At 53.5% G+C, this 25729-nt stretch overlaps 2 protein-coding genes across 2 annotated transcripts in view; one reads left to right on the forward strand and one right to left on the reverse strand.

Annotated features, from left to right (window-relative positions):
- The window catches only part of Ttc21a (tetratricopeptide repeat domain 21A), a 34869-nt gene extending 25769 nt beyond the window's left edge, over positions 1-9100 (forward strand). The window contains 10 exon segments of the mRNA XM_032911140.1: positions 2614-2802; positions 3880-3990; positions 4487-4568; positions 5707-5857; positions 6064-6225; positions 6362-6554; positions 6647-6871; positions 7511-7631; positions 7759-7826; positions 7908-9100. Of these exon segments, the coding sequence (XP_032767031.1) occupies positions 2614-2802; positions 3880-3990; positions 4487-4568; positions 5707-5857; positions 6064-6225; positions 6362-6554; positions 6647-6871; positions 7511-7631; positions 7759-7826; positions 7908-7985 (1380 nt within the window). The 3' untranslated portion in view covers positions 7986-9100.
- Positions 9101-12710: 3610 nt separating this feature from the next.
- On the reverse strand, positions 12711-24406 carry Csrnp1 (cysteine and serine rich nuclear protein 1). Its single transcript, XM_032911141.1, has 5 exons — positions 24267-24406; positions 17602-17837; positions 14780-15039; positions 14047-14361; positions 12711-13854 (listed from the first exon to the last, which is right to left on the reverse strand). The coding sequence occupies exons 2-5, from the start codon at positions 17795-17797 to the stop codon at positions 12880-12882; spliced, it is 1746 nt and encodes a 581-aa protein (XP_032767032.1). The 5' UTR covers positions 17798-17837; positions 24267-24406; the 3' UTR covers positions 12711-12879.
- Positions 24407-25729: the final 1323 nt, after the last annotated feature.

Genomic DNA, 25729 nt, shown 5'->3' on the forward strand with positions numbered 1-25729 from the left:
ATACTGGGCTGGGCTGGGCTGGGCTGGGCTGGGCTGGGCCAGAAGCAAGAGAGGGTGATGTGATCTGAGGTGTTACAGCAGCTGTCTGCATCGAAAGCTCTGTGCTAGCTGTTTGCCCCTCTCTGCTCCCGCAGTCCTTCCTCCTGCCCTCCCTCCCTCCCTCCCTTCCTTCCTTTTGAGAAAGGGGTATCCCAGGCTCACCTACCTAGCTGAAGATCACCTTGAACTTCTGATATTCCCGATTCTCTCTCGAATGCTGGGATTTCTGCAGTTTCTCCACCACACCCTGCTTTACTGAAAGATTTCACTATGTAGAGCTAGCTGGCCTAGAACTCTATGTAGCCCGAGCTGATCTAGGACTCACTATGTAGACTATGCTGGGTTAAAAGCATAAATGACCACGCCTGGCTCTGGCCATTCCCCCCCCCCAATATTTTCTAATGCATGTGGGTGTTTTGTCTGCATGTCCATCTGCACTCCAGAAGAGGGCGCCAGACCATATTGAATTGTGAGCTGCCCGTATGGGTGCTGGGAATTGATCAGAAACCGTGGAAGTACAGCCAGTGCTGTTAACCACTGAGCCATTTCTCCAGCCCTAGTCTAGCTAGTTTTGTTTAGTTTTTTTTTTGTTGTTTTTTGTTTTTTGTTTTTGTTTTTGTTTTTGTTGTTTTGTTTTGTTTTGTTTTGAGACAGGGTCTTAGTATGTTTACGAGGCTGGTCTTGAGTTCACTATGTAGCCCAGGCTAGCCTTCAGGTAGTCATCCTACTGAACGGTAGTACCCCAGGTGAGCATTACTACCTATGTCTGACTTCTCCACTCTCTTTTTAAAATTCCACAGCAGCCCTCCAGGCTAAACACCCCCATCTGATAGATAAAGCCCAAAAGCAAGAAGGCTTAAACCCAAAGCCAAGTACAGATGTCTAGGGCTTATGGTGGTTTAACTCGGAGTTCTAGGATTTTTAATAGTGTGAAATCGGTGTGCACTCGATAGAAACTGCTCTGAGTCTTTACTTTTCCCGGGCTGGAGGTCCATGATGCTGCCTCGGATGCCAGCGGCTGTGAGCCACAGCTTCCGATTGGCCGCTCCCTCTCAGGCTGTGTGACGTTCTGCAGTGTGACCGTTGCTGAGCTATGATGCCCAGTGGGCTAGGGACGTCCAATGTGCTTTGTATTTTATCTGTCTGTTTATCTACCCACATGTATGTGCACCACCTGTGTGCCTTATGCCTGCGGAAACCAGACCAGGGCCTTAGATCCCTCGGAACTGGAGTTAGAGGAGGTTGTGAGATGCCCTGTATGGGTGCTGGAAACTGCTGAGCCATGTCTCCAGCCCAAGGATTTTGATTTTTTTTTTTTTTTTTTTTGAGACAGGATCTCATCGTGTAGTCTTGGACGGTCTAGTACTTGCTGTATAGACGAACAGTTCTCAACCTTTGGGTTTCAACCCCTATAGGGGTTGAATGACTCTTTCACAGGGGTCACCTTAAGGCCATTGGAAAATACCAATATCTACATTACACTTCATAGCAGTAGCAAAATTACACTTATGAAGTAGCAATGAAAATAAATTTATGGTTGGGGCCACCATGACATGAGGAACTGCATTAAAGGGTCCCGCAGCATTAGGAAGGTTGGGAAGCCCTGAAATAGACTAAGCTGGGCTTGAACTCAAAGATCCCTCTGCGTCTGCCTCCCAAGTGCGAGGGTTAGAGGAGTGTGCCAGCACAGTGTGTCCTTTGCTTGTATCCCCCTTACAATGGGTTCACCTTAAGTCAAGGGAGGTGAAGCTGAGATCTGACGTCTGCCTGGACCAACCGTCTTCTCTCCATACCGAGCCATCCCTGATCCAGGCACCCCTGGCCATTCCCATTCCTGCCTTGCCTCTCTACCCACAAGTGCAGGCTCCCACTTGTTCCCAGAATGCATTGCACTATGTGTGGTTCTAGAAGGAGGCACCGCCAGTGCCACCACTTGAGGTGACTTCTCTTACTTACTGCCCCAGGACCCACTCCTCTCTCTGCCACTGAGGAGCCCAGTGCTAGTCCGTACGCCTTCTGAAGCCTGCCTGTCTTCCATGCTCCTCACCTCATCCACTCATGTGTTAGATGTGTGAGAAGTGCCTCCAGTTCTAGAAAGGAGGGTGGAACAGAGCAAAGGTACCCATCAAAGCACAGCCCACAGACACACACACACAAAGCCCTCGGTTCTGTCTCCAGTACCACATAAACCAGGCCTGGTGGCACGTGGGGTCAGAGGGTCAAAGCCATCCTTGATTATATAACGGTTTCCAGGTCAGCCCTTCTCAAACAACAAAGACCTAGTCTGAGCAAGGTGTGGTGACCCGCGCCTTTGATCCCAGCACTCTAGAGGCAGAGGCAGGCAGATAGAGCTCTGTGAGTTTGAGGCCAGCCTGGTCTACCAAGTTCCATATCAGCCAGTGAGGGCTACAAAGGGAGGCCCTGTCTCAAAAATAAAGCACCACCAGCAGAGGGCGTGGCTATGAGTTCCTCGAGGTGCCCTTTCTGGCCCTGCCAGCCGTGGAACACTGGAAATCCTGTGCTCTGGCACATGGGTTCAGGGTTTCTGAACCCAACCTCATCCGTTCCCCCAAGGCCTTGGACCTCCAGTCCCGCATACTGAAACGGGTTCCTCTGGAGCAGCCAGAAATGATCCCCTTCCAGAACCAGGTGGCAGCCTCCATCTGCGTCCAGATTGGAGAGCATCATCTCACGGACAAAGATTACGACAGCGCTATGAAATCCTATAAGGACGCCCTGGCCTACTCACCTACAGACAATAAGGTGTGGAGTAACACCCTGGGGCCTGGGGAATGTGGCTCAGTTGATAAAGTATTTGCCTAGCACGCACAAAGTTCGGTCCCCAGTAGCTTACAAACCAAGTAAGATGGTATGCACCTCAGCCCTTGGAAGGCGGAGGCAGGATCTGGGGCTCCTTGCTGAGTGAGGCCTCTCTTCTCTGAGGAGCTGCAGGTGTAAAGGGGGAGGGAGGCCTCTGGGGTGGGAAGTGGCTCCAGTTGACTCCGGGCCCTCACCTACTACAGTTCTTAGAGGAAGGCTAGGATGACCATCTTTAGACCATTTATGGATGCAAGAAAGGGAAAGATAGCTCTGAAAGCCACCGGGCCATTGCGGGTTCCTGCCACTGGACTGAGGGGCATGGTAAGAGCTGTAACTGCCAAGCTGCGTGACCCGAACCGGCTGAGTTTAAAGCCAGCTGAGAGTTGCCGGAGGGGCGTGGTTCCAGATGAGGAACCAGTTCGCTAAGTTCAGGGAAGAGCCCAGCAATGGAAGAGTGATTGCTTAGCATGCACAAAGCCCTGGGTTCAGTCTCCAGCACCACATCAAACCTTTCATCTCTGCACTTGGGAGGTGGAGGCCAGCCTGTCTCAAAAATATACCTACGACGTATATTGTGTGAGAACAAATAGCTGTTCACCCTTTGACAGACCCCGGGCTGGTTTATACCAGGGACTGCTATAGGCTGGAGACAGTAGGCCAGTGCGTGAGTCTTGCCTACATATTACCCTCAGGCAAGAGGAAAGTGAAGCATGTGGGTAGTCCCAGAGTCCCCTTTGTCCCAGAGTCCCTAGGGCACAGAGGAATCCCCAGAGGAAGGAGCAGAGGCCAACGGATAAGATTAGTGGGTTAGCCAGGCCCCATCTTACTCCCACTGCTAAAACCGAACGGCAGGGAAACCTGGTGGGATCGGAGGACAAGAGCCATCCTCTGCCTGTGGCAAGGGGCCTGCTTTAGAAGCCAGCTGATAGGCCGGCTGGGAGGGAGGTCAGAGCTAAGGTGAGTGCAGGTTTTCCCGGGCCTGTGGCGCAGGCTCGTTTGCTCTGTCTGGTCTTGTCCTAGGTGGTGCTGGAGCTGGCGCAGCTCTACCTGCTTCAGGGGCAGCTGGACTTGTGTGAACAGCGCTGTGCCCCCCTCTTAGAGATGGAGCAGACCCACGAGAGAGCTGCCGTGGTAGGAGATACCATGCTGCACACCGCCCCGGGGGCCCTGTGGGCTGCTTCCTAATTGCCGACCCTCGGATGCCTTCACTGGCTTTGGGACCCAGCCCCAGTCTCCTGCTCTGCCCTTTATAAGGGAGGGATGAGCAGGCCAGCAGAGGGCAGCAGCAACCTCTGCACCAGGCTGTGGGGGAGGGGCGTGGTTGAACAGACTTGGGGGGGACCACACCCACTATGGGGCGAAGGTGAAGGTCAGGTGACTGGAAGCCTGTGAAATAACCCTCCCTGGTGTCAGGCCTTCTAGCTTGTCTGTTACTCACACCTTCTCCAGGGCCACCCCAGGCTCTGGAGAGCCTGCGATTTCCACCTTCCGGTAGGGTGTCCCGGGATCCCACAGGCTCTCTGGACCAGGGAGGCTATCTTCGGGGAAAGTCTTTTCTGCCTTTCCTCTCTGCCAGCCCTCATGCAGGCCGCTGTCAGGAATACACAGCTTGTGTGTCTTCTGATAGGTGCTGGCTGACCTGATGTTTAGAAAACAAAACTATGAAACCGCCATCAATCTCTACCGCCAAGTGCTGGAGAAAGCTCCAGGTAACTCCACCCAGCACGCTGCTTCCCCACCCAGCCCGCACCAGAGAAGGCTACCCCAGAGAAGGGTGGGCCTTCTCCCCTCCTTCCTGCATGCTCAGAGGAAGCTCCTTTCTTCCCAATTGTTCCCAGAGAGGCAGGAAACAGATAAAGACCCAGAACGTGGCAGCCCTTCCTGAGTCAAAGGGGCCAGTTCCTGGACCCAGGCACTTGGCACTGGAGCCAGGACAGCCCATCTGTCCCCATATCACTGCAGCCACTGGGAGTGAACTGTCTCCTCTACCGTCACACCCACTTGGAAGGCACTGGACTGGGGTGGGGTGGGGCAGAAAAAAACAGAAAGAAAGACACTAGATGTTCTTTCTTGGTTGTAGCTGCACCCCTACTTGCTACCGAATGAAATAGCTGCTCCAGCGGTCAAACCTGAAAACCAAGCCATGGGCCTAGCCATTCCACGGTAGTCACCACGGGCCCAGCAACTGTGGTTAGGTATATAGCCTTAGAGTCAAGGTACCTGGGTCTGAACCCTCATGTCACTTAGCTGTGTGACCTTTGAAAAACTACTTCATTCCTCCATGTTCTTTGTCCTCGTCTGTCAAATGGGGACAGAAAGATTATTTACCTATAGCTAAGCTACAGCACACACACACACACACACACACACACACACACACACACACAGAGTGGCTAGAGGTCAGGGGACAGCAGTGGGTGATCCTGCCCTACCACCTTTATCCTCCTTCCCTTGGAACAAGATCTCTAGCTGAACTTGTACTTGGCCTGGAGCCAGCAAGCCTCAGACATCCTCCTGCCTGTGACCTCCAGAGCCTGAGGTTCAGAGACGCTCACAGCCCACACCTTGCTTTTTAGATGGGCACTGGGAATTTGAACTCAAGTCCTCATGTTTGTCCGGCAAGTGCTTTGCTGACGGAAGCGTCTCCCAGGCCCCTGCTGTAGCTATTTCAAGCACTATATAATTTACTCACGCTTGCATACGGACTCATCTGTGCTCGGCCTAAACAAGTAGTGTCTCCTAGTCCCTCCTCAAGGTCCAGCACCCCTCCCCCATCAGACCCCGTCACACCAGCCTGATGCAGTTATTGGCCACCACATGCTGCAGATTTCTGCCCTTTCCTTTCAGACAATTTTTTGGTACTGAATAAACTGATCGACCTGCTACGACGGAGCGGCAAGCTTGAAGAGGCCCCTGCTTTCTTTGAACTGGCCAAGAAGGTGTCTAGCCGGGTGCCTTTGGAACCAGGGTTTAACTACTGCCAAGGCATTTACTGCTGGTGAGTTAGGCTGGAGGAGACAGAGGGGCAGTGGTGGAATAAGAGACACCCCCACACATAGCAGGTAGCTAGTGTTTTATGCTCAGTAGAAGAGAGACAGAGCAGCCTCCAGGACCACAAGTCCACAGACCTGGTAGCCATGCCATGCCCCCTGGCCTCACGGTTCACCGGCTCAGGGCTCTTGGCATTTCTTTCACTCACTGCAGGCACATTGGACAGCCCAATGAAGCCTTGAGGTTTCTGAACAAAGCCCGAAAGGACAGCACTTGGGGCCAGCTTGCCACCTGTTACATGGTACAGATCTGTCTGAACCCTGACAACGAGATTGTCGGTGGAGAGGCTTTTGAGAGTCTGGTGGGTGACAGCAAGTAAGAGGACTAGGAGGCGGGATGAGGGGCGGGGCGAAGGGGCGGGGCGAAGGGGCGGGATGAGGCTTCAGTTTCTGGGCGGAGGCCAGGTGAGTGACCCACAAGCAGGCTGTCAGCATGAGTCCTGTGCCCACAGCTCTGCCAGTAGGAAAGAGTCTCAGCAGCACGGGGTGCGCACTGCAGAGAAGCTACTTCGGGAATTTTACCCGCACTCGGAATCCGGGCAGACCCAGCTGCGGCTGCTGCAGAGCCTCTGCCTGCTAGCCACCAGGGAGAAGGCGAACATAGAGGTGGCTCTGGGGGCCTTCATCGAGATGGCCCAGGCTGAGGTGTGAGGGCTAGGGACTGGTTTCGGTGGGCAGGGGTCAAGATGGAGGTGACTGCCAAAGTGCCCCAATGTCTGCTCCCCACGGGTGTGCAGAAGGACAACATCCCTGCACTGCTGGCCATGGCGCAGGCCTACGTCCTCCTGAAGCAAGTCCCCAAGGCCCGAACGCAGCTGAAGCGCCTGGCCAAAGTCCCATGGATGCTGGACGAGGCCGAAGACCTGGAAAAGAGCTGGCTTCTGTTGGCAGACATCTACTGCCAAGGCGGCAAATTCGACCTGTCCTTGGAGCTGCTGCGCCGCTGCTTGCAGTACAACAAGGCAAAGATCACTGGCACGGGAGAATAAGGGAGGGGTGAGCGGGGGTGGGAGGGGGGAAGGGGAGGTAGAGCCGGAGGGGGCCGGAATCAGGAGGCTGGAACCAGGACCCACGGGCCAAAGAAGGGCCCAAGGGCCATGCTTATGAGGATCAGGCATAGCCGGGAAGTCGGTGGGCTTGAGCCATATGCAAGGATTAGCTTCTGTGAGGTAGAATCATTGGTTAGAGTGACTTTATTTTTTTATGATTTATTTATTTTTATTTATATGAGTACACTGCAGCTGTCTTCAGACACACTAGAAGAAAACATCAGATCCCATTACAGATGGTTGTGAGCCACCATGTGGTTACTGGGATTTGAACTTAGGACCTCTGGAAGAGCAGTCGATACTCTTAACCACTGAGCCATCTCCACAGCCCTAGAGGGGCTTTATTTGAGAGGGTTTTGAGTAAACCAGCTTCTGAGTAAAGAATGGGTACACAGTTAACCCTTCAAAAAGCTAAAGATGCTTGTGGGGGTCCCTAATGCACTTTGGGTTCCTGATGCTCACCACCATTCACTTGCCCCCTCCTGGTCCCACCCCAAGGACCATGGTGACTGCTGCTGGGCAGAAATACTAACTGCCCTCCCTCCCCCGCAGTCTTGCTGCAGGGCCTATGAGTACATGGGCTTCATCATGGAGAAAGAGCAGTCATACAAGGACGCAGCCACTAACTACGAGCTGGCTTGGAAGTACAGCCACCAGGCCAACCCTGCCATTGGTAAGGCACAGGCCGAGTTACACAGGGGCTACTGCCCTGATCCTAGAACCCAAGTCCTGCATCCTGGCAGTTCAGGGAGCCAGAGGGCTCCTCAGTCACCAGAGTGTCCCCCCTACCCTCTGGACAGGTTTCAAACTGGCTTTCAACTACCTGAAAGACAAGAAGTTCGTAGATGCCATTGAAGTCTGTCACAGCGTAAGTCACCAGCACAGGCAGGGAGGGTGCTGCGGTGGGCCCCCTGCCTGATTCCACACTTCTGATCCTTCTCTGTACCAGGTCCTGACGGAGTACCCCAACTACCCCAAGATCAGGGAGGAGATTTTGGAGAAAGCCCAAGGGTCCTTGAGGCCCTAGCTGTGGCTGCAAGGGGCTCCGGACAGTAGAAGCATCAGTCTATGGACAATTCATGGGGAGAGTAGGAAGTGAATCAGTGGAGAAGCAAGTGAGAAATGCATACTCTCTCCATTTCCGTATCGCTTGTGCTTCATTTGGATTCATGCCTCCTGGGGCCCGAGGGCGTCTGGAAGCTTTATGCTTTTTTAAGGCCTAAGAAGTAATTTTGCCTGGAGAAGGAAGACAACTGGCTTAGCCTGTGCCGGGGATTCCTGGGCCTTACTCAAGGACCCCACATTTGCTCCGGACTCTTGAAGACATGGACCAGAGATCCCCGCCCAGCAGAGTGATGGCTAGGAAAGTACCCTATAGCTGCTTCAAAGTGCACCCCTCCCCCAGTCTTGTCCCCAGCATCTCAGAACTAGAGAAGCATGGCCCCTCCTTGCCACGTTGCCCACCAGGTCTGCCCAGCACAGCAGTGAGCTCAGACAGGAGGACCAGCCTCGGAAGGACCCCAGAGCTAGGGCCCTGTGTAAGAGGGAACAGATTTTCAAGGCCCATTCACTGCGCTTCTCTGTCCCCACATTCTGTTCCTATGCACCTCCCCCAAGCTAGACCACACCCATTTGGGACAAGCCAGATTACCACGGAGCCCCATCCTCCCCCTACATGCAACCACACTTTGGCTTTTGTAAAAGATATTAGCCAACCAGCTCACCTTCCTGGATCCCACTAAATGCCTAGGGGGGCAGACACAGTGGCTACTGTTTCTCAGAATGGCATTATGGGGTCATCCCAGCCTCAGGGGAAGGAACTCTGAACTCTGAACTGGGTATCTGGAGGCCTGAGTTCTCAACATGGGCTCTTCCCAAGTGCTTGCCCTCTCTGGGTCTCAGTGCCCTACTCTTCAGCAAGAAATTAGACTAGACCTGGGCAGGGTGTGCTCACTCAGTGGTGCACGTGCCTAGCATGCACGAAGCCCTGGGTTCAACCCCCAGCACACCTGGAACCCCGGCATATTGGAGGTGTGAGCAGTAAAGTCATCAGGTCAGAGTCATCTAACTTAAGTGTCTGAGGTAGTCTTGGGGTACACCAGACCATGTCTCAAAAGAAAAAAAAAGACCCCATTTCCCAAATCATTGTATCATGCTTTGCCAGTAATGTCTAGAAAATGTTTTATTTATGGCCCTGGGGTTGAAATGAAGAGTACATTTTATACCCCTTAACTACAGGTTTCACCCCTTTAAATTGAACAACTCTGTGCTTGTCCATGTTCGTGTAATAGCTAGCACAACATATTTAGGAATTCTTAGGCCCTGTTCTCTCACCTTTAAGGCTACTGATATACTCTATTTAAAGAAAACAACAGGGACTGGAGAGATGGCTCAGTGGTTAAGAGCACTGACTGCTCTTCCAGAGGTCCTAAGTTCAATTCCCAGCAACCACATGGTGGCTCACAACCAGCTGTAATGGGATCCAATACCCTCTTCTGGTGTGTCTGAAGACAGCTACAGTGTACTCGTATATAATAAATAAATCTTAAAAAAAATAAAACTACAAGCAGGCATGGTATAGTCCTACAGCTACAATCCCAGCATTTTGGGGGCACAGGGAGGGCCTGAAGCCCAGCCTGGCTTGCACAGTGAGTTCCAGGCCATCCAGGGCTGGCTCTGTAGCCAGGTGCAGTCTCAAAGCAAAGAAGGGGTGAGGAGCCCAGATAAAGGCTCCTGTCTCAACCCTGATGGCCTGAGTTCTGTCCCTGGGTCCCACATGGTGGAAGGAGAGAACCAACTCCTGCAAGTCACCCTCTGACCTCCACACAGGAACTGTAGCATTGTGTAAACTCACGTGGATACACAAAATAAAAGTGTAATGATGACCGAATTAATGAGTAAAGAAAGCAGCCTCAAAACAAGCAATTTAGTGCGGGTAGAATGTAGATGTGGCTTTCGCAAAGCCATCTCGGTGCAATCACTTGCTTCCTCAGACAGGAGGGTCGGGAAGGAGGGTGAAGGTGACCCCTCCAAAACAAAGCAAGTACAGCTTGAGCTGTACAAGACCTTGTCTCAGAAAGTGTGTGTGTGTGTGCACGTATGTGTGTGCACGTGTGCATGTGTGTGTGCACGTGTGTGTGTATGTGTGAGTGTGTGTGTGTGTGTGTGTTGGAAGAACCCGCCATAATCCCAGCACTTGGGAGATAGAAGCAGGAGGGTCAGGAGTTCAAGGTCACCCTCAGCTACTCAGCAAGAGTTTTAGAAAGAAGTTGAGGGCTCAGTGGTTAAGAGCACTGACTGCTCTTCCAGAGGTCCTGAGTTCAACTTTCACAACCATCTGTAATGGGATCCGACGCCCTCTTCTGGTGTGTCTGAAGACAGTGACAGTGTACTAATATACATAAAACAAATTAAAAGAAGTTGAGTTGCCCTCTGGAGGGCTGCTAAGTTTTTCTTCTAGGGCTGGGGCTAGAACCAAAGTTCTAGATGATGCCTGGCTGCTACTTCGACCCCAGCCCTGTCCTACTTTCTGCAACACCGCTGCTGATGTCACTTGCCCCAGGTTCCTGCCCTTTCCTATAGGGACACTAGGTCCCTTTTCCCATGATCTGTTTTACAACTGTTTTGTTGAGACAGGTTTAGGAGATAGGTCTGCTGTGGGAGAGCTTTGCTGTAAAGAGACTTCATGTTAGTCATGTTTTGTCTGTCTCTGCTTGACCTCCACAAATGAGACTGCCCAGGACTTGACCTTACCACCCTAGATGGGAGTTGGGAAGGCCTCAATCTGATCAGGGACAGAGTCTGCGTGGGAGTCTGCAGGGGTGATGAAGCTCCCACCAGGTGCTACGAATCACCAGAGAAACCTCTGAGAACCTCTGGAAGAGACGCAGATGCTCCACACCCGCTCCATCTCCTCACCAGCATTTCCCAGCCCCAGTGAGGGAGATGACAGGACAGCAGGATGTTCCAGGACACTTCATCCTGACAGGTCAATTAAATAAACTAAGCCAGTCACAGGTACACATGGCCCCACTACAGGCAGCGCTCCAAGCCCTCAGCCCTCTGGTGTTGCCATGAGGTCCTGTCCCTGACTGTCCAAAGCAAGAGGAGGTCACACACAAAAACAGAATCACGCCCCAGGTATCGGCATTCAAGGTGGGGCAATGCTCACAAACCAAGCCAGTTTGAGGGGAACGGTGATCATTTGCACAGGGCTGGAGAAACCCAGGCTGTAGGCGGGTAATCTACACTAGGTAGTGAGAGCCGGGACTGAGTCCATTCTTCTGGGTAGAAAACAGCAGAGAGGCTACAGCATAGGAAGGCTCTCTCCTGCAGCCGTTTTCCTGGAGGTCCTATGGAAATCACTGGCAGTCAGGCTCCAGACGGGGGTTCCCCAGAACGGGATGCAGCAGCCTGCTCTGCACCCCTGACCTGAGCCCCATTCTGGCTGCCTCGGGACAGGTCTGGCAGGTCTGGCTGGTAGAGACACTTCCGGAGCTCAAGTCCCCAGAGACTACAGCTGCCTGAGCAGCCGGGGGGCCAGGCCTCCACTAGCCTGCCCTTTCTGGACCCAGCCAGGGTGTGTGTGTGCAAAGGAGGGTGCCCTCACCCAGCCCTGAAAGACCACTCTGCTCCCTTACAACTCCAGATGGCACCGGGGAAGAAGGGGTTAATCCAGAGGGGAAAACTGTTCCACTTGCCCAGCCAACCTCTCAGCTGGCTCCCTGCCCACAGCCTGACTGGCCCGCCTGGAAGAAAGCCCATCGTGCTGTTGCCCTGCCTCGGTACAGCTTCTGTCCATGCCACACCGAGGTGCCCTACCCCACATGCTTCCTGGGGCTGCACCATGCTCCCCACCCCACCAAGGAGACCACACTTAAAAATAGAGAGTCTTTATTGGTACCTGTCAGCTCAGGTACAATGTGTTCTCACAAGCACACAGGCTGGCGAGGCCTCCTGGGCAAGGAGGCAGGCCCAGAGCCTGCGTTTCTTGGCACACACACACACACACAGAGAAATGAATAAATTATAGTTCTGACACTTAGAGACAATATAAAAATGCATATAAAATCCAACATCAGCTAATGAAGGGCATAAAAGCCCCCAAGAGCCACCTCTTTCTTGCCAACTGGCCGGGGGTGTGTGGTGGGTCAGGATGGATTCAGTGCCCAGAAAGGCTAGAGACAGTGATCTGGGGTGTGCTTCATGTCTTAGGGCCTCTGGCTCCCCACCCTACACAGGGCCTTTATAACCCATGGCCTTGGGGAGAGGGAAATGGACAGAGGGCAGGGGGCAGAGGGAGTTTTGATCACCGATGGTCAAGCACAGCCTCCGTCTGCTCAGCTGAGCCAGGCCGATGTTTGATAAGAGATCATAAAAGCTCGAACCTACACGCCACACCAAAGCCCAGACCGGCGGCGGGGGACACCGAAGACTTTGCCTCAACACCGCCCACCTGCCAGAGAGGCCCAACCACCGCTGTCTTGGTCCCCAAATAAATTACAGAAATAAATTACATCTTCACAGTCCAGAAGACCTAGCTCCCACGGTCCGCAGGAAACCCTAAGGCCTGCTTTTCAGCTGTCTTTGGACCAAGGAGCATTTTACAGTACAGAAAGAGGGGATGTGAACCCCGCCCCTTCCTCCTCCAGGCATACAGGAGGTGGAAGACCTCTGTTTGGACATAGAGGCCAGGCATTGAAAGAGGGATACCCTCCCCACCCTCCCTTCAGTACAGAAAATCATAAAAAAATAAATAAATCCAGAGTGTTACTGTAAAAATAGAGGATTGCCCACATGGCATGGGGGGGGGGGCAGAACCAGCCCACGGGAGACCGTTACATACACAGACCTTGGGGGACACCAAGATCACATAAAAAGCAGCAACAGGGTCTCAGGGCAGGAAAAAGTCATCTCAATCCTTACACGGGCACAGGGTCCAAAGGCACCACAGCAGTGTCCTCAAACTGGCTCTCCAGAAGGGGCGCCAGGACATCTGTAACCGGCTCAGACAGGCCTATGAGAGAATCCAGGAAGCTGGCATCCCTCGGTGGAGAGAAGCTGGGCGAAGGGTGGAAGGTCTCAAGGCTATCCAGGCTGCCAGATACCCTTCGGGAAGTATAATGAGGCCCCAGACTATAATCTGGCAAAGACTGGAGAAGCTCAAAGGAGTCACAGGAGGATAAACTGAGGTCCAAGGAGCTGCTCTGGACGGCTTCCCCCTCAGGGGACCCAGAACTGCTGGGGAGGCTACCTTCTCTCAACCCTTCAAGTCCGCTGCTTAGGAAGCAGCTGGCGTCCAGGTTGGCATTCTCATCTAGGATGCCCGACGGAAGGCTAGAGCCAAACTGGCTGTGTGTCCAGCTAGCCAGGCTGCCGGGGTCACCCGTACCAAAGATGTCAGCCAAATGAAAACAGCTGAGGTTATCCAAGTTGCCCACACTCCCTCCCTCCTCCTCTTCTTCCTCAATACCGAGGTCAGAGTCACTGAAATTCAGGATCTGTTCCAGGCTGTCTTCATCTATGCCAGACCGGAAGCTGGAACCTGGCAGGCTGGGGTGGACAAGATGGTTCGGAGCCTCGCTGCGGCTGCCACTGCCGCCAGAGGAGTAGGTCGTGGAAGAGTCTGTCATGTCACTGCCACAGCTGCTGTCCCCCAGGTCATTGCTCACAGTGGGTTTGGAAGGAGGAAAGGGGGAAACCACGGTTTGTTCAACAGGAACGTCCTCCATGGGGGACTCCGGATCCCCCAAACTCTCCGCACCCTGCTCCATCTGCAGGCGAGTGAGCGTGTGGATGAAGTGTGTCTGAACTCTTGCCTGATTGAATTCCACTCGACCATGGGGGTTCTCACAGCCCTCGCTGCAGCAGCCACAGGGGAAGGACGTGTGATCCATCTGCAGAGAAAGACAATGCGAAAGTGAGGACTTCGAGGATGCAAGAAGCCAGCAGGCCCAGCTCCCCACCAACAGGGTTTCCCTATGTAACCCTGGCTGTTGTGGAACTCAGAAATCCACCAGCCTCCGACACCCTCCTGAGTGCTGAGATTATAGGCACACCCCCTTATCCTTCCCAATACAACCACACACCTGGCATTTAATGCCGGCCAGGATGCAACTGCAGGTTTCAGGGTCACAGACGCCATCACAGTGACAACCACAATCCTCCCGGGATTGGCGTAGCGCCTGCAGCTCGCGCTTCTCCTCTCGGTCAATCCTTCGAACACCGGAAGCGCGAAGTAGGGCCCGTCGCTGCCGAGGTGGATAGGGCTGTAGGAAATTCGCTTCCTCCAGGCGGCCACCTGCCACGGCCACTGCCAAGTCCTCCTCTACAGAAGCGTCATCGATGGCGTCCACTGTGAGCGGCACGTCTGCCCCTGCCTCGGGAACTCCGGACATTGAAAGCTGCAAGGGTAGGAAAGGGGTGTGAGAGACACAGAGATTTAGCTCTCCCCGAGTGTGAGGTACAATGTCTTCAGCATCTACAAGGATTTCTTACGTCACCTTAGCTCAGATACAAAACCCCTACTCTAACTAGATGCCTGGGCCCTTGCCCTTTTGTCTGAAGCCGGCTACTTTTCTTTTGAGAATGGTCCGTGGCCTCAAGCTTGCTGAGGATGACCTTGAACCCCTGATTCCTTCACCACCCAAGTTCCAGGATGCCTGGTTTACCCAGTGCTGCTTGCTGAGCACTAGGACCTCCTTTCCACTAGGCAGACACTCTTCCTGCCTGAGCTATAGCTCCAGCCATTGAACCTCCCAGCACCAACACAGGCCCCTTTCTCTGCACTTGTAATGCACAAACGGCACCAGGGCCTCGTACCTTCCATTTCAGCATCTCCAGTTTCTCCTCCTTTAAACGCCGACGGAGCTTCTCACGCCGAGCCCGGAACTGCTCCTGTTTAAACTCGGCTAAGGAGAAGAGGCGGCAGGTGCTATGACGAGAAGCCATGCCCAGGGTACAGCCACCATGGCTGGGCACACTGGTGAATCCCTGGCACCGCGGGAAATAGTAGACAGTGATGCCATCGAAGGCCACGTGACCCGGACGCTCCCGAGGAGCCCGCTTCAGGATGGACGGGGCTGAAAGGGACAAGAAAGGGCACTGAGTCCTCCCCGACCCGGTGTGATCTCTAGGAAGATTCGGACCCGTTCACTTTCTCCACCCACCTTGGATCTGAGCGTAAAAGTCTTGGATCTGGAGAACAAGCCCAAGCCAACCCGGGCTTATCATCTACCAGACCAGAGAACTGCATTCAAAGAGGAAGCATCTTGCTATCATGACCATGAATTTATAAATCCTTTGTACAGTTTTCTTTCATTTTAATTCTTTACATGTAGCAAAGACAATATAATCCCTTGTTTAAATGTATAACAAAGAACTGGAGAAATGACTGGCAGTTAAGAGCCCTGGTGCCCATAGGAGAGGTCGCAGCCAAGGAACTCAGTTTCAGGAGATCTAACGCCCTCTTCTGGCCTGCTCAGGTATAACATGCATGTGGTACATGGATATACAGACAAAATACTCATACACATAAAAAATAAGTATGTATATTATAGACCTTTTCCTTTATACTTTAAATGTTCCGCAACAGACCCAGAATGTGTCTGTCTATCTGTCTGTCTGTCTCCCTCTCTGAAATTATTGATTACATATGGATAACAAGTTGTAGGAGCTGGTTCTCCCACCATGTGGGTTTGAACTCAGGAACCCAACATCAGGCTTGGCCGAGAGCACCTTTACATGTTGAGCCACCCCACTGGCATTAATTGTTGTTGTTGTTTCCAAACTTATTTATTTTTGTACATGATTTTTCCCCCCAAGACAGGGTTTCTCTGTGTAGCCTCTGCTGTTCTGGAACTAACTCTGTAGACCAGGCTGGCCTTGAACTCAGAGATCTGCCCACCTCTGCCTCCCGAGTGCTGGGATTAAAGGCCTGTGCCACCACTGCCCAGCTCAAATTTACTAAGTGCATGTTCGAGTGTATGTCACCTGGGTGTGGGTGCTCTTGAAGTTCAGAAAGTGCCAGATCCCAAGTACTAGGAGCTACAGGTGGTTGTCAGTGATTTGATGTGGGTGAGAAGGACCAAACTCAGGTCCTCTGCAAGAGCAGGATTCTCTTAACTCCGGTGCCATCTTGGCCCGTGTTTATGTTCTCTTGAGACAGGGTCTCACTGTATAACACAGACTTTCCTAGAACTTGATACGTAGACCAGGTTGGCCTTGATCCACCAGGCTTTGTCTCTCAAGAACTGGAATTAAAGGCATACATCATCATTTATCTCAAGATGGCTAGGACTGGTTCTATAGCAGGAGACATTGAGTCCCTAGCCCTTCCCCAATACTGGGAATATAGGTGTTTGCCACTATGCTGAGTGACTTCAAGTTAACATATTAACTTTGTACTCAACTACCTGAGAAAATTCCTTCTACAAGGTTTTCTGTTTGTAATATTAGGTTCCAGGCATTAACAAAATCACACTTGTTTCAAAAAAAAAATGTGTAACACACAGGTATGCATACAAGACATGAACAGAACAGTTATGGTTTCAAAACTTCACAGGGAGATGTGCTTAAAAACATTCTCCTTGTAGGGGAAAACTGTCTAAAATGGTTCTTGAAGTAGAAAGAGCTTGTTGAAAATCAAAGGCTGTCTTTTTTTTTTTTTTAAGATTTATTATTTTATGTATGTTGAGTACTCTGTTGCTGTCTTCAGAAACACCAGAAGAGGGCATCGGATCCCATTACAGATGGTTGTGAGCCACCATGTGGTTGCTGGGATTTGAACTCAGGACCTCTGGAAGAGCAGCCAGTGCTCTTAACCATTGAGCCATCTCTCCAGCCCCAAAGGCTGTTTTTACATTATAAAGACAAGGCAGGTTTGTACAATATTTAGAGGTATATTTCTATATATTTATGTAACAATAATAAAAAAAAGACCGTGAGTTGGAAAGAGGGTAAGGACAGATATATGGGAAGGTTTAGAGGGAAGGATAGGGGAAATGGTGTAATTATAATTTCAAAAATAAAAAAAACCCTTTTTTTTTTTTAAGAGAATCACTTTCAGTTGAAATCAAAATTATACAAGCTTGAAAGATAACCAGGAAGGCTGCCATGATGGAGCGGAGCGCATCCATAACCCCTGTACTCCGGAGGCAGATGCCATGCGGTTGGAAGAGAGAGTCTTTTTTTTTTTTTTTTTTAAATTTAAAATAAGATAAGCTAAAGGGGGAAAAAGAAAACTATTCAGGAAAAACCCTTTTGGAGACATTCGGGGGGAAAAAAAGCTAAAAAGCAAGGAAGAGGGAAGTGGCCGAGCAGGCCAGTGTACAGTGTTCCTGGGGTGTGTGAGGAGAAGGATGAGCCCCGGCGGGCTTCCTGGAAGGGGCAGGTGTGTTGGGAAACAAAGATGCAACACCCCTGGAAAGGCCCCAGAGCCACTCAGGGAACAACATCTCCGATAGCACAACCCCACAGTCAACAGGAAGTCAAGGTGCCTCTGCAGAGTGGGACAGTCATAAGACTTCACAGAAGGAGGTACCCTGAGGGGGCTATGGAGGCCAAAAAGGCCAACTACAGTTAGGGAAGGAAGAAGCAGGGGGTGGGGGGTGCGTGGTAGGGGGTGCCCAGGACAGGAGACTCACGCATTAAACTCTGGATGCCACAGGAGTCCTGATCAGGCTGGGGTGCCTGATCACCCAGTCCCTCCTCCTCAGAGGTCCAGGCAGGGGAGGCAGAAGAGCTGGGAGGAGAGAGAGAGAGATCGCCAGAGGACAAGGAGGAGGAGCTGCAGTCGTCCTCTTCCAGCTGGTCAAACTTCCTCTTCTGTAGCCCAGCCATGGTGGGATGTAGGGGTTCCAAGCAGCTGAGGACAGACGGCCTGGAATAAAGAAGATGGAACTGTTCAGTGGTAGGCTCCCAGCCTAGCCATGTTTTCTCCACCCGCAACTTACCTTCCAGGGTATCTCCCAGACTCTGAACCCTCCAGCCCGGGTTCATGGTAGTGACTCCAGTACAGTCTCCAGTCCCAAACGACACAGTACCTCCTTCCTCCCTCAAATGAGTCTAACATGCAAATCCAAATCCCAGAGACTTTGGCCTCCCAAGACCTGCCAGGTACCTTCCCCATTGCCACCTACACACACACACACACACACACACACACACACACACACACACACACACACACACGCACACGCACACGCACACGCACACGCACACGCACACACACGCCAGCAGGCAGACAGACCAACAGATGGACTGACAGAACTCTGGCCTGGCTCATCTTCACAGGAACCCTGGAGGCTGACTCACAGGCGCTCAGATCTTTGTGCACTTGCCTGTGCAGGGCCTTCTGCAATCTCCAGAGGCCCCCTCTAAGGGCAGCGCTCCTCTCTGACCACACAAGTCCACCGCCTTGCTGACTGACAGCTTCGGGTCCACACTCCTGGGCCAGGCTGGGCAGGAGCTCTGAGAATGGGCGCTAGTTTTGATGTTGGCTCCATTCCCAGCAGAAGGACTTTCCCAAGCTCCTCCCCCCTAGATGGAGCTTAGATTTTCCCTCAGAAACCCCCATGCCACAGGAGAAAAGTCCCCTGCTCTAGGCTGGACTGTGGGAAGACTTGACTTTGATCTTAAACTCACCTCCAATATCTAACCTCTACGGTTAATTCTCCTTAGAACAAAGCAGAACCTCAGAGTGAAACTGACTAGGAAGGTGGCTCTCCACTCTCCTGTTTCCCTTGCTCGTTTGTAGCTTCTCTGGACACCCCCCCAGGATGCAATCACTCACCAGTCAGGCTGGAGGGACTAAAGCTCCTTCCCTAACCTTCCAGTGCTTGGACAAGTAACAGTCTTTCCAGGACTTGGGGACCCTCAGAGGGTTCAGGGATGGTGGCTGAGTGCAGCTACCTGCCGCGAGGCTGGCTTGAGTCTGTGGTACTCACTCATTCAGGGCTGAATGCCCACAGCTGGGACCCTTCCCCCACCATCATCACAGGAAGTGAAAGAGGCAGGGAAACCAAGCAGAAAGCTGTCTGGGTCTCCTCCACTGAGGTAGCCTGTGGTCCCCTCTCCTAGTCCAAGCCTCTGGCAGGTCCTAAATCCGAAGGCACCAGCTACAACTCCCTGGATAAAAGCACTCATGGGAGAGTGACAGCCATCTCCTCCAGGCAGACTTGGGAGAGGCTTAAGAAAAATCTTACTACCAGGCCAGCCCCCCGGGGGGGGAAGGAGGCCAAGCAGGTGTTTCCGGGGCAGTTTCTCAGGCTAGGTTACCAGGCTTCCCAGCGTCAAACCACAAACACAAACAGCCCAGTTAACCTGTAGACTCTCCCAGGATGAGGGTGTTTGGTCGTGAACCAGGCACCACACACACGTGCACAAGCACTCTTACCACAGACACACTCTTACACACAAGTTGACAGGTAGCCCCTAAACATCCTGTCACCACTGCAGCCTAATGCATGGGGGGTGGGAGAGATGGAGGAAAAAAAAAAAGACACCTCCCTCTCTAATTCCGGTTGCTTCCCATGAGACAAAAGGAAGGCACAAGTCTGAGACCCCCAAACCAAGGACCCACTGCTGGAAATACACAATTCCACAGGCCCCAAATTGAACCTCTCTGCCCCCCCCCTCCTGCCATCTGTTCCTCTTCCTGTGTTCCCTGTCTTAGTAACTGCTGCCGCCCACCCAGTTGCTCAAGCCAGAAACCTGCAGCCTACAGCCACCCTCAGCTCCTCCTTCCCCTCTTCGGCACCCACACCCGGGCAGCTTTAGTCCTGGAAGTTCACCTACAGGCTAGGCACAGACTTGGGAGGTGTCCTAGAGGCCCAAATCAGCTGCTTGAATTTAGACTTTGGCTTGGCTGGTTTTTTAACATCATGGTCTCCAGTTGTCTGAAGGCCCCAGAAGGCCAGACAGGGTGGTGCACACTTGATATCTATCCCAGCACTTGGAAGGTGCAGGAGAATCAAGAGTTCAAAATCAGCCTCGGCTAAGGCAGACTGGATCTTGAAGGAAATAAATGCACGTTAGAACCTCACAGGGCTGGAAAGAATACAGGAATCAACACATGTCAAGTTCTCTGTCAGTGAACCGTGTGTGCAGTTGAGTGTGCAAAAAATAGTAAGCCCTAGAACAAATGAGCGGAAACACAGGAGTGAACCGCCAGAAAATGCAAACGGAGATTGACAAAGGGGAAAACCAATCAGAGGGGTACTGTACCCGCCCTCTCCACAGCCAAGCTAGAGGACGGGACAGGCTTCCAGGAGGGGGTGTGTGTGACCCGGGGACAGTTGTGAGGGGATTTCCTGGGGGTTGGGGGAAGATGGTGGTTAGAGGTTAGCCTGGATGGTAGCTTGCTGGGGTGTTAAATGCCTTAACAATTCCTCTACCGCACAGGTGACATTCCTATACTGTGCATATTCTATGTAGGTCACCTGATGGTGTAGCTCCCTGTAGTGCTCCAGCAAAGCCCTGAGGTGGCTTCTCAGCACACACAAGAGCTTATCACCTGTTTTGTGTCTCTGCCCCCACCTGCTACCACCCTTCTGAGCCACCCTGTACTCCACAGCCAAATGACAGAAAGAAAACACCACCTCACAGTCCCCCATGCTGAGCACCACTGTTTGCAGTCCCCATGCTGAGCACCACTGTTTGCAGTCCCCATGCTGAGCACCACTGTTTGCAGTCCCCATGCTGAGCACCACTGTTTGCAGTCCCACTGTTTGCAGTCCCCATGATGAGCACCACTGTTTGCAGTTTCCCACAAGGTCATGTCCCTGCAACCCTCCCTGGCTTCTTCACAGTCTGGAGCAGCCCACCTAGTCTTACACCCTCACTGAAGTCATTTCTGAACCGAGTATCACAGCTCACATTTATCCAATCTCAAACAAGGCAGGAGAATTGCCTGGAGTTTTCTCTTTTTTCTTTCTTTCTTTTTTTTTTTTTCCCCCCGGAGCTGGGGACTGAACCCAGGGCCTTGCGCTTGCTAGGCAAGTGCTCTACCACTGAGCTAAATCCCCAACCCCAATTGCCTGGAGTTTTAAGCCAACCTGATTTACAGAGAAAAACCTTCTCCACTCAAAAGGCATTTCCAAAAGGACCCCAAAAGTCCCGCCCCACGTCTGCCCTTTTGGGGTACTGCTATTGACAGAACACTTTCCAACAAAAACAGTCCCGAATCAAAGATTAATCTCCAACGCCATGACCTTGGAAGCAAGTGCTTCAGGAAATACTAGATCTTGGTTGAGAGAGGGTCTGTGTAGCCCACGATGGCCTCAATCCTGATCCTCCAGTGTCCGCCTCCCATGTGCTGGGATGACAGACATATGCCTCCATATGTGCCAGGGGCATAGCTCAGTTGTCTGGCTCGCATGAAACCCTGGGCTCAACTCTTTAAGAGCTGTAAGTGACCACAGTGTAACGACGACCTCTCCTCACACAAGGTTAGGCTATAGGCTATCTCTGCATGACCATAATAAGCCTGGAAGAGAGGGGCCCAGAAGAGTGGAGGGTGGGAGGAGGGGGGGAGAGACAGCCACACAGACAGTGCTTTGGCCCAGGGGTCTTAGTGTGACTTTTTGATGCCCCTGAAAGCTAATCTAAGGAGGAAACACATGCCCATCCCCAGCCGGGGTCAATGCTGGCTGAGCAAGAACAGTGTTCAAAGGTGGCTTTGAGGACAGGGAAGGGACTCTTGCACACTCGCTCGCCTGCTTGCCCGCTCGGTTGCAAGTGTGAGGTGGCATCTCAGAGGCTCCGGGTTCCCCAAGAGTAAACAGATGTCAGGGAGGTAGGCGTGGATTGGATAGAGATCCAGCCAAGTGTACCCAAGATAAGAGCTAAGGCCGAAGAGGGTTAGCATTCAAAGTTGCAGGCAGACTTCTGGAAAGACCAGGCTGTTTCAGGCATGAGTGCTGGACCCCTGGCTGGGTCTGAGGAGAGGGAGGGAGGGAGGGAGGGAGGGGAAGGAGGGAGGGTGCCACCTGGGATCCAGAGGCTGAAAGAAGGCAGAGACAGAAAGGCTGTGCAGCAGAGGAGAGGAGGCCAAGTCAGAAAACGGAATGAAAGATAGCTGAACAGTGCCAGACAGTGAGTCAGGGGGTGGGGGAAGGGCTGCAACAGCTACTCAGGAATCAAGATTCCTGTTCCCAGGGTGAACACAGTCCTGTCCTGGGGTCCTGGAGGAAGGAAAAGCCATTCCCAGGAGCTGGCTCTGACAGAAACACCCCCCCTCCCCAGGAGCCCCAGAGGCAGGCCCCGGAATCAAAGAGAACCAGGCTCCTTCCGGGATGGTAGCAGCTTGAGAATCTGGGGCCGCCCCCTTCCTGCCACCACACACAGACACTGACAGCCCAGAGAACGGAATGTCACCCCAGTCTAGTGACCACAGATATCTAGTACACTGAACCAGCAAAGGTTGGTCCACCCAAGCAATAAGGGGCACCTACAGGAAGCCTCAACCCGCCAGTGTGCTCCAGTCCCCAGCCCCCTAGCTGCCTCGACCCCCCTTCCAGGAATCTGAAGAATGTGTCCTTTGACCTCAGAACCCCAGGTCTTGATCAGTCATGCCCCCACCCCCAACACCTAGGGTCACAGGACCCCGGACCCTCCTGAAGGGCTTCCTGGGGTGCGGAAAATCACCTCCAAGCAGTTCTGGACCTCACGGAAACCAAGTGCTGGGCAGCTCAAGAGACAGCAGACAGGAAGCACCGACGTACCCCTCCCCCATCCATGCTTCAGAAAGTGATGGGGGGGAGGGGACAGTTCCTTCGATTCAGCCTCCAGGGCCCTGCCCTGGGTAAGTGCCAAATGTTTGCCGACTATATGAAATGCTTGGTTCTACCCAGGGAAAACTGCATTTGACAGTTACCCCTTCCTCTGCCTTAAGTCAGTTTTTTCACAATCGTTCGTTCATTCATTCATTCATTCATTCATTCATCAATCAAATTCTGGCTAAGCTTCCAAAAGATCCTAAGCACTATGGCAGACACTGGGCACACAGGAAAAGGACCTACAACCAACATCTCTCAAGTTGGAGTTAACAGGAGATAGGCAAGAAGGGTACAACTGGGGACGAGGCAGGTTCCTCTGAAGGACTTGGCAGAGTTCCAGAGGGGGTCACAGCACGGTTCAGGGCCTGGAGCAAGGACAGCCAGTGCGCCTTCTGGTGGCGATACGGTTAAGAGGGCCTGTGTTAGCCCGAGGGCACAGGAAGCCAAAGGGTGTAAGTAGAGACTGACAATTCTAGATTTGCATGGTTGAAAGATGGCTCAGCGCCTGGGCGAGAGAGGGTGTGACCCGTAGGACACACCGGGCAGGGCAGGGCCAGGTGAACCGACAGGACAAGCGCAGAGGAGAAAAGGGGGTGGATTTGGTGACAGCCGGCGAGATGTGGGCGGGGCTGTCAAAGATTTGGGGGCAGGGAGTTTTGACTTACTCTGGGCAAAAGCCTGAGACTTCGGTGTTGGGTGGGCAGCTAGAGAGCAGGGAGGGGTTCTCTGTTGTCAGGGGGTGGGCTATGTCTACGAGTGACTGTACCGGCAACACGAGTGACTAGTGTGTGGCCGTTGCTGTGGTGTAGGCATTTCTACGTGAAGGCGAAAGGACCTCCGGGAAGGGTAAACTGAGGAAGGAGAGGAAATGTGTGCAGAAGGAGTAGAGGTGCGTGGGAGAGAGCCTACGTGTGCCCGCGGGTGGCCGGGGTAGCTGCGCCCGGTGACTCACGGTAGTGGCCTCTGCGTGTGACGGTGACAGGTGAACATACGACACAATCCTCCTCCCCCCTCCCTCCCTCCCTCCAAGGGTCCGTGACTCACCAAGCCTCACTCATTCCTCACTCATCCCTCCACACCCTCCCTGACCCCCCGCCTGCCGGGGGCTCCCGGCACACGCCGCAGCTCCGGCACCCTCCCCTTGGGAAGCCGGAGGAGGAAGGCGACCAATGTCACCTGCCCGGGCCACGCGAGTAACTTCTGAAAAGTTCTCAGGCAACTAGGTCAAAAGGAAACTCACCCGCGGGCACGCGCGCCCCGTCCCTCTGCCACCTGCGCCCAGCTTTGGGACGCCTGGACATCTCGGGGTAACCACAGCGAAGCGGGGGAGGGGAAGCCTCGTCTCCCCCCACCTCGCAGCCGTGGGCTTCCCCGGGCGCGCAATCTCCAGTCGGGCTGGGAGGCCGGATCCCGGCGTCCCTTCCGGAGGACCCAAGGGAGATCAGCGGGGAGCTGGAGTGACAGCGCCACTCACCCGAGACGCCCCCTGCCCCAATTCCCATCCGGCCGCGTTCAGGGTCCCCCGCACTCACCTAAACTAGCAGTGCTCGCCCAGGACACCGCAGCCACTCGCGTCCGGGCCCCGGGGTCGCAGCGCGCGCAGCGACCTGCAGTGCGCTGGGCCAGGCGGCCGTCGGTGCAGCCTGCCCAGGTCTGCGCGTCCGGCGGCGGCGGGAGAGAGTGGCTCAGCCCCGGCCCCGCCCGCAGCTCCGCCCTCCTCGTCAGTGGAAAACTCCGGGGCTCACGGCGCTGACGCACGCCGGGCCTCCCGCCAGGCCGCCCCGCAGCCCGCAGCTCCCGGCCCCGCCCCGGAGGCTCCGCCCCCTCCCCCAGCCTCTAGCCTCCCCGCGGACTCTGACCGGGCCGTGGCGCCGCTGCTCCGCGCTCGGCTACTGCGATCGCCGAGCTGAGCTTCGTGCATAGCCGGGTCCTAGAGATGCCCGCCTTTTCATGCCCAGCAGTCCCGAGCTGCAGACTGGGTAGACTGAGGCTGCGAGTGATGGGAGCTCCTCCCTCTGCCTCCACTACTTCAGGGCAGTTATTATCAATCCAATCTGAGGACCCTTCCAGGGCCCTCACCCTAGGTCTCATTCCCAGATCCCGCAGAAAGTTAGCTCAGACTGGAGACCAGCCAGGGATGAGGAGAGAAGAAAAGGTCATCCCAGGGCCTAGCCTTCACCTCTGCCCTCCGGCCAGAGCACTTACTCCCGAACAATACCTAAAGTAGAGATTGCTGGAACCAGCACCCCCCCCCCCATCCCCCCTTTAAAAAAAAAAAAAAAAAAAAAGACGAAGAAGAATCTGCTTTCTCCTAGGCCAAACCCTGGCTACTTACAGCGGCCTGCTGCCTTCTCTGCTCCCGCCAAGACCTTCCCTAGGCTCGCAGCCAACTCCCTGTACTACTAGGCAGAGGAAAGTGTGTTCTAGCAGTCAACTCCTCTCTTGGGAGCCCACCCGAGTGCTCGTCTGCCCACAGCAGGGCCAGTCCGACCCAGTACCTAGAGCGCTGTTCTCTCCCGTTCTCACTGCACCGCCTGGAATGTTTCACCCTCTCTCTGCTCACCTGAGGGAATCCCGACGACGCCTAGGATAACTCAGAATGTACTGCCTCCTCCGGGAAGCCTTCGTGGAAGCTCGACCCTCCCCCTCTCAGCCCTGCTCCCGCTGCATTCTGGGTTCTTCTGACTGTCCTAGATGAATGCTGTCAGTGGTTAGTCCAACCCTCAGGATTCCATTCTCCCCTCCCCCGGGTGCAGTAGGGAGGTGACCTTCTGTCCTGCCTAAATGGCACCGAGGGTGGGGAGGGTGGCGGGTCCTTTCTTCGGTCTTCAGTCCTGGATGTACACGTACAGAGGACAAGCCGAGTGGGGGTGGGAGAGGTCAGCCTGCCCTTTATCTGTGGTAATCTGGGTTCTGGGGGCCAGATGAGATCCCCAGCACACAGCTTTGGTACACTGAAGTTGCTGAGTCTGCTCAGGAAATATTCTACAGGGCT

This window comes from Rattus rattus, chromosome 8 (assembly GCF_011064425.1).
Source record: "Rattus rattus isolate New Zealand chromosome 8, Rrattus_CSIRO_v1, whole genome shotgun sequence".
Classification (NCBI taxonomy): Eukaryota; Metazoa; Chordata; class Mammalia; order Rodentia; family Muridae; genus Rattus; species Rattus rattus.